The 7,918-nt window shown below is 34.3% G+C and overlaps 2 protein-coding genes across 2 annotated transcripts; one reads left to right on the top strand and one right to left on the bottom strand.

The window, feature by feature from the left end:
- Window positions 1-2,433: 2,433 nt before the first annotated feature.
- LOC129895391 (chalcone synthase J-like) lies at window positions 2,434-3,883 on the top strand. Its single transcript, XM_055971106.1, has 2 exons — window positions 2,434-2,611; window positions 2,874-3,883. Exons 1-2 carry the CDS (start codon window positions 2,434-2,436, stop codon window positions 3,881-3,883), a joined length of 1,188 nt encoding a protein of 395 aa, XP_055827081.1.
- A 342-nt stretch (window positions 3,884-4,225) lies between these two features.
- On the bottom strand, window positions 4,226-5,738 carry LOC129890561 (dirigent protein 18-like). The gene is made up of 2 exons (XM_055966095.1): window positions 5,264-5,738; window positions 4,226-4,595 (listed from the first exon to the last, which is right to left on the bottom strand). Exons 1-2 carry the CDS (start codon window positions 5,667-5,669, stop codon window positions 4,252-4,254), a joined length of 750 nt encoding a protein of 249 aa, XP_055822070.1. The 5' UTR covers window positions 5,670-5,738; the 3' UTR covers window positions 4,226-4,251.
- Between the last annotated feature and the right edge of the window lie 2,180 nt (window positions 5,739-7,918).

Raw genomic sequence — 7,918 nt, 5'->3', positions numbered from 1 at the left:
AACACTGCTCAATTTCTCAAAGACTCGTCTTAACTCATGCAAATGCTCTACAATACTCGAGTTCGACCCTACCCGAATACAAGAAGAGTCCGAATCTTAGGAAATTTTTTGAAGGGTGTTACAGAATGAGTTGAGTCTGAGTTGAGTCTGTAAGGTTCTTAAACTTCTATTATTTTGAACATGAATATTTTGAGTGTAAATAATTGTTTGAGATAGAGTTTTGAGGAGATACGAATGAGTTTGAAAACATGTTTTAAATGAAAGAATTGATGATTGAGATGAGATTGAGTTTGATAAGAGTCCAATGAGACTAGATGAGATGATTTGAATAAATTGATCTGGTTGAGCGATAAGCACATTGAGTCTTTTGGGAGTAGTATTGAGCATAAATTTGGATAAGAGTAAATAACAACTCAAAACTCATAAACTACGTAGCCAGCGTAGGATAGAGGTTATGCCTCTTTAGTCCCAAAAAAGGACTTTGATTGATTGTGGATCCAATGAGGTTGATTGTCTCTTACTCTGGCAAGGTATTGGACGATTGCGACAACGGCAGTGCAAAGCGCTGTATCATCACTAGCTCATAAGTGATGGTTGTCAGTTTCTCCATCACTAGCTCATAAGTGATGGTTGTCGGTTAGAGAAACTCCCTAAAATTGAATGGTTTGGTTTGGTTGAGGTTGTATACTACTGAGTGTATTCTCAAAGGACTGTTTATTTTAAAACTGCATGCTTATTGAGTTGAGTCGATTGCATAGTTGGGTCCCTTGGGTTGAGTTGCATGATGTTGAGTATTGTTGATCGTATTTCGTTTCAGCTATTTTACATATTGAAATGTACTGACACTTTTTGGCCTGCATCGTTTTATGATGCAGACACAGGTGCTAGAGATCATCAACAGATGCTCTGTTGAAGATCCATTTCCTTCCTGCTAGTGGTGAGACATCCTTGCTTCCGAAGGAATCATATTTATTTCATACATTGCTTATGAGTAGTTCCTTTTTGAGGTAGCCGTGGGTTTGTCTCGGCACCTTCTTGTTAGTTGATAGAGGTTTCATAGACATAGACTGAGTAGATTGGATTTGATGTCTCTTTTGAATCTGTTTTGCAAACTATTATTTATGAGATTGAGTTGACTTTTAAGATTGTTTACTTAAACTATTCCTTCATTGAGTATTGATTGGTTAGCCCACTTGAATGTCTTCTTATTATTGGATTGAGTCTTTCGCTGAATGATTGAATGAGTGATCAGATCAAGTGGTTCGCTTGAGGCAAACAATGGTCTCCGAGTGCCATCCACGTTCAAAATACCCTTTTAAGGCGTGACAATTTATTTTCCTTACTTTTGCTCAAGGTATGCGGAATAATTTTCGTAGGATAGAATGAGAGACTTCTATTAAAGTGGCACTTCAATATACAGAACGTCGGCGAATTCAACTGACACAAGAAATCACACTGGACACTTTATATTTGTTTTGAAAAACCCAATGCAGGGAAGAGGGGACAAATTTCAGATTTTGATGACAGATTTCAATGTATTTCCGGTGTCTGAAATCTGAAGCAAGACCTCAAAATTTATAGACAATATTAAAAGGATAAGAATTAAGAAGGAGAGATGTATTTTTAAAGATGCCTTTTTGGTGCATTTTAAACAGTATCTTTTCTCATTTCTCATTTGCGCCCTTAAAATTCCAACAATATTTTATTTATTTGGACCTAGAATTACCAGTCATATGTAAGAATTCATTTCTCTAGTTTCAATTATTATTTTTTGGAAAAATCTTCAAACAAATAATATTCAAATATTAGTTTGATATGAACTTCATTATTTGAAATACTGATAATACATCGAAAAACATGTCTGAAAACGAGTGTATCAAGTTAAATACTAATGTAATTGTATGTTGTGTATGTTTATATATGATAGATACGAAGTCAAGATTTTCATTAAGAGATTTCAAAAAATAAAAAAACTAAATACATAAAGAAATCAAAGGGGTCGGGTTCAACATTCACTATATATACATAAAAAAATAAATTTAAATCATATATAAATAATATATTATTTCATCGAAAGAAATTCGAATGAATCCCTCAATCGTACCTAGCTCCAACCCAGAATTTGACAGAAATGTAAAAGTAACACTAATATAATTACCTACCTTTGTCCTATCTATGCGTTATATTCTATGCGTTATAATTACATGCCTTTGTCCACAACTTCTTGTCAACATATACACTTGTATCACATTATTTATCAATGTATACACTTGTCAATGTCAATATACACTTGTCATCTTGTTTTTCAAGGGCCAAAGCGTTAAAAATTAAAAAGCCTATTATAAATAGAGACCATATAATATTCAAATATTTATTCTATCAAACTATTACCATCGAAAAACCTAGTAACTTAAATTTATTTTTCCGGCGAAAATGGTTACGGTCGTCGAGATCGGCTTGGCACAAAGGGCGGCGGGGACCGCCACGGCATTGGCCATCGGAACAGCCAATCCTCCCGATTGTTTCGATCAAAACACTTACCCTGATTATTTTTTTCGTGTTACTAATAGTGATCATAAAACTAAACTTATGGAAAAGTTTAAACGCATGTGTAAGATAATTTTCTATTCTCTTATATTATATATACACATGTATGGTACGTACATAATTATAACATGTTGTAATGTTTCCTTTAACTCCTTCTTCTTACATATATTTGACAACTTAACCATCCATGAATTGAACACGATGTAACGTAAACGTAAATTAATTTGGTTAATTGAACCTTGCATGCATGCAACTTAAGTGATGTATGTTGGTGAACTCTAATTATGTTCTAGTTAATATTGATTACATTTTTTTATATGTTGTAGGTGAGAGATCGATGATTAAAAAGAGATACTTTCACTTAACAGAGGCAATCTTGAAAAAGAATCCTAATCTTTGTGAATACAAAGCTCCATCCTTAAATATTAGGCAAGAAATTGCTAATGTTCAAGTGCCAAAACTTGGGAAGGAAGCTTCTGAAAAGGCCATCGATGAATGGGGTCAGTCAAAGTCCATGATTACACATTTGGTGTTTTGTACCACTAGTGGAGTGGATGTTCCTGGGGCGGACTACCAACTCACTAAGCTTCTTGGACTTAGCTTATCAGTGAAGCGATACATGATGTACCAACAAGGTTGTTTTGGTGGTGGTGGTGCTCTTCGCTTGGCTAAGGATTTGGCTGAGAATAACAAGGGTGCTCGAGTCCTTGTTGTTTGCTCAGAAATGAATTTGTTTTGCTTTCATGCCCCGTGTGAAACAGAGTCTGACGTTATGCTTGGGCAAGCGCTATTTAGTGATGGCGCAGCAGCTGTCATTGTTGGTTCAGATCCAATCATGACGGTAGAAAGGCCTTTGTTTGAGCTTGTATTCGCAACTCAAACTCTTCTCCCAAACAGTGGACATGCAATTACTGGTGATCTTAGTGAGGCTGGACTTATAGCTAAAATACATAAGGATACTACGATACTAATCTCAAAGAATATTGAGAGGATCCTAGTAGAAACATTCCAACCTCTTGGCATTTCTGACTGGAACTCCATCTTTTGGGTATCTCATCCTGGTGGACGTGCCATTTTGGATCAAATTGAATTAAAATTGGGCCTAAAGCCTGAAAAACTCAAGGCTACACGGAATGTCTTGAGTGATTATGGGAACATGGGTAGTGCTTGTGTTTTGTTTGTTTTGGACGAGATGAGGAAATCATCTATTAAGGCAGGATTAGGTACTACCGGTGAAGGCCTTCAGTGGGGCGTGCTTTTTGGTTTCGGGCCTGGCCTAACTATTGATGCAGTCGTCCTCCGTAGTGTTTCTTGTTTAGGTAGCAGGAATGTTTAAATTTATTTGTAATGCAACTACTACTTATGTTGTTGGCAATTAATAATGAAGTACTTCAAGATTTTTTTTTGGTGGCGAATTAATGGCGTCATAACAATATTATGTGGCAACTTTAGTTGCCACTAAGTAAGATTGAACCTCAATGGAAACTTATGAAAGTATGCCACACCAATTTGGACGATAAAAGTTAGGTAAGAAATAGGATTTAAAAATCCCTACTTAGGATTCAGGGGAATAGTAATTTACAGAACATAAAGGTATTTGTTTATATTCAATTCCCAAAGCAAGATATTAAAAGAAAAAAACACAATTCAAATTCAACTTTTACACAATTAACAATCAGCCATCTCCTGCTTAAAGAAATTCATTTAGTAAGTAAGATGGACAGTAATCCTTAATAATGTCTCTGCACCATCTGTAACATGTTGACCAGCTGGTATAAGTGAACGAATTTCTGCGAATCCACAAGCATTTTTAAATTTACCAGTTCCTCCCGTAACTGAAATTCTTGACATAGTACTTCCAACTCTAAAAACTCCGAAAAAATTGAGGCTATCGCCATATTCACCTCCTTCAATCATGGCGGTAAACGCCATCATTTGAGTAGTCCCATCTGCAGAACTTGAAACATATACACCTTGTGCTTTTCCAAGGTTTTGTGTGCCTAACTCAGGGGACAAAGTCAAGTAGTCATCGATAACTGTGATGGTACCTATTGAGAAGTCACACAATTAACTCGTTAAAACTGTGAAACGTAAGCATTTAGATAAGACGGTAACAAAATTCAACATGATGTTAGACTAGGCAAGAGGTTCTGTGAGTTCAAGTCTCACTGCCATCTAAAAATGGAAAACATAATTTCACCTGTTTGGCTAATAAAAAAGAATCAGGTGAGGGGTCGTGTTGAGATATGACACATATTTTAATGTGTTTGGCCAATAAAAAATGATCAAGTTGCCACGTGAGAGGCCATGTTGAGACATGGTAAAGAACAAGCAAGAGGAGGTGAAGGTTGTGTTGAGATCATGATATAATACAGTACATAATTAAAGGGGTTATTCCTCTAACATCTTTAAATTTCAGATGAAGTGGCGACACAGTTCAACATGATATCAGATCAAGCAAGAGGTCATCCTATGTTCAAATCTCACTCACACAAAAAAAACAAAAATTATTTCCACGTGTTTGACCAATCATGTAAAGGTCGACCTAGCTAGGTTCAAATCTCACCGTCATCTAAAATAGCTAAACTATTTCGACATGTTTGACATTGACTAATGGAAAATAATCAATTCGACACGTATGAAGGCATATTAATAAGACAATTTAAATAAGGTAATCAAAAGTGTAATATCTCTAACAACTTAAACTTCTACGTACCAAAACCGAGGCCCAATCCATCAGGGCCTAATTGAGTTGTCACAGTACTAGTTTGGCTATTCTGGCTACCAACAAATGTTGTGCCTGCTAAGCCAGTTCCTAGGGGAACACCATTAATATTGAATGTTGGAATTGCACCATTAGAATTAGGAATTGCCACACCATCTTTAGGTGGTTGAAAACCTAAAGGCCTTGCAAAAGGAACTTGTCCACTATAAATATTGCCTAATAATCCAGTAATTGGCCTAGCTGTTGGATTATTTCCTCCAAGAATATCATGCATGTATAATTCGAGTATCGATCCTCCGGTAGTTTGAGTGTCAATTGCAACAACAAGGGGTGACAATTTGGTTATTGTTGCAATGAAAATTGCAAAGAAAATGTAGTATGGTGATTGCCTTGACATTTTGAGATTTTGGTTATAGAGAAAACAGTGTGTGTTTTTTTTTCCTTTTTTGTATGTTTTGGGTGTTGGATTAATATTTTTTCCTTTGATTGACTATGCAAATAAGCTTGAGACTTTATATAGAGATATGATCATAATGGGAGAAGTTGGAGTTGTTGTGACATCTAGAGTTATGGTGCAATTGTTGGGGGTGGGAAGTGGGGGTTGCAATTGTATGGATTCCAACAAAACCTCACAGAGTTGTGTCATTATTCATTATGTAACAATATAAAGTTCTATACATGATTAACTTGTGTTTTAAATATGTTAAAGTGGCTTTGTCTATCTCATCTTCTTTTTTCGGAACCCAAAGAAATCGTTTTTGTGCAATAATTTGCAAATTACACACAAGATATAATTATACTAGATAAGTTCGGTGTGACGAGCTCGACTGAAAAGATGTTGATGGGGAATCATCGATCATTGACATCCCTTATGGAATATCTCTTCTTTGGAATTTAGTTGGAAAGGGGAATTATAATTAAAAACTAGTATTATATATAAAGAGGTCCATTACAGATCAGAGAATGCTTAATAGCCCGATTGTTGAACCTAATCCATCTTAGTTCTCACTTTGATTTATTCTTATTATTATATTTCTTCTTTTTCCTCCTAATTTTAGCTAGTAGTTTGACAGTTAAATTACTCTCCTAAGTTATTGTTGAATTATATACCAACTTAACTAGGGATGACAAAGGAGCGGTCCAATTACAGGGGTGGGTGCAGGATTAAACTTATTATGTGGAGCAATATGAGTGTGACGTGGTAACATAGCTCATCAGGTGTCAATTATAACATTATTTTTTATCGTAACAAAATATGAATGACTTGTATTTCTTTTTATTTTATTTGATATGTAAAATATATTGGCTTGACTAATTCAGATTTGTACCTTAAGAAGTATATTAACATGAAAAATCACTCAAGTATAGGTTCATATAAAAAAGAGTCACTTTAATTAGGAATGGACAAGTTGCTTGACAATGTTATGATATAAAATGAAATTTAATTTTAAAAAATGGTTTTGCGCCTTAGTGAAGATATCATGCTGAGGAGTATACTATATATAGATTAATTATAGTCCCTCTAATTCCTTCTTAATTAATCTCTAGATTAGTTATGATTAAGTATACTATTTGATAAACTTCATGTACCATCTACTACTTAAGAATAACTTGCAAAGTAAAACAACATTCAGAATGAAATATTAATTATCATATATTTGTAGATATTTAGTAAATTTCTTAATATATACATACATAGATACAGGGTCTAGATCCTGTTATGTGGATGTTCCTGCGCATTACCTAGAATAATGCATTTATTTCCTCACTAATGTACACCATATACAAGAATATTCAAAACTCAAAAAAAAAAAAAAAAAACATGCTTCACAGTCCCAAACAAGTTGGGGATCGGAGCAAATATCTAACCACGTTTATTAATGAAGTGGCTCCCAAGTGTAAGGATTATATTTTTTCCCTTTATCATCTTCCAAAAAAAAATCCTTTATCCGTCACTGTCCATTTGCATAAAAGAGTCGGCGGAATAAAGCGGTGAATCTCTAACACATCCATGGACGACATTGAACACTTCAAAAGCTCTTTCTTTTAAACCCTACCAAAAGTGACAAAAAAATAGTGTGTTAGCAAAATATTTCTCTTTGAATGTCCATTCAAATTGGTTATTTGGACTAAGCTCATGAAATCCCATATCATTATCTTTAGAAGCACAATGAACTTTAATACTATTAAAGGGAAATCTAGTTGGATCAATGTTATTCACAACTTGAACTTTGAATGAACTAGCAACAACATTTAAATGTAAAATATTAATGGATAATATGATCAATAAAAGAGGTGTTTTGATGTAGGAAGAACTCATTTTGTAAGTATTTTTTTGGGGGGTTAGAATTTTTTTTCTTTTTTTTTTCTAAGGAATTTTGTTAGCTTATATGCCTTTGTTATTATTGGTAGCACTTGAATTTATAACGCAAAATTATAGTATTCACAGTTACAATGCAATGGTAATGAGAATTTTTATAAGGAATGTGAATTATATAAGGAAGGCCATAAAAAATGTGAATTATTTTCATTATGTTTAATTTATAACCAGTCAATAACCTGTCATTGTGCAAGACAATTCTTTTTAGTGAGGTGTACATTTTTTTTGGTTATGTGAATATTAAGGTTTGTAGGATTAAGGGGTGA

This window comes from Solanum dulcamara, chromosome 1 (genome assembly GCF_947179165.1).
Source record: "Solanum dulcamara chromosome 1, daSolDulc1.2, whole genome shotgun sequence".
NCBI classification, from domain to species: Eukaryota; Viridiplantae; Streptophyta; class Magnoliopsida; order Solanales; family Solanaceae; genus Solanum; species Solanum dulcamara.
This window is presented reverse-complemented; position numbering and strand designations above follow the sequence as displayed.

What these genes read in the sequence shown, in the direction of transcription:
- LOC129895391 (XM_055971106.1), top strand. Translation starts at nt 2,434, where the DNA reads ATGGTTACGGTCGTCGAGATCGGCTTGGCACAAAGGGCGGCGGGGACC. An exon ending in GGAAAAGTTTAAACGCATGT is followed by an intron (nt 2,612 to 2,873) that starts GTAAGATAATTT and finishes TATATGTTGTAG; the next exon opens with GTGAGAGATCGATGATTAAA.
- LOC129890561 (XM_055966095.1), bottom strand. Translation starts at nt 5,669, where the DNA reads ATGTCAAGGCAATCACCATACTACATTTTCTTTGCAATTTTCATTGCA. An exon ending in TGGATTGGGCCTCGGTTTTG is followed by an intron (nt 4,596 to 5,263) that starts GTACGTAGAAGT and finishes ACTTCTCAATAG; the next exon opens with GTACCATCACAGTTATCGAT.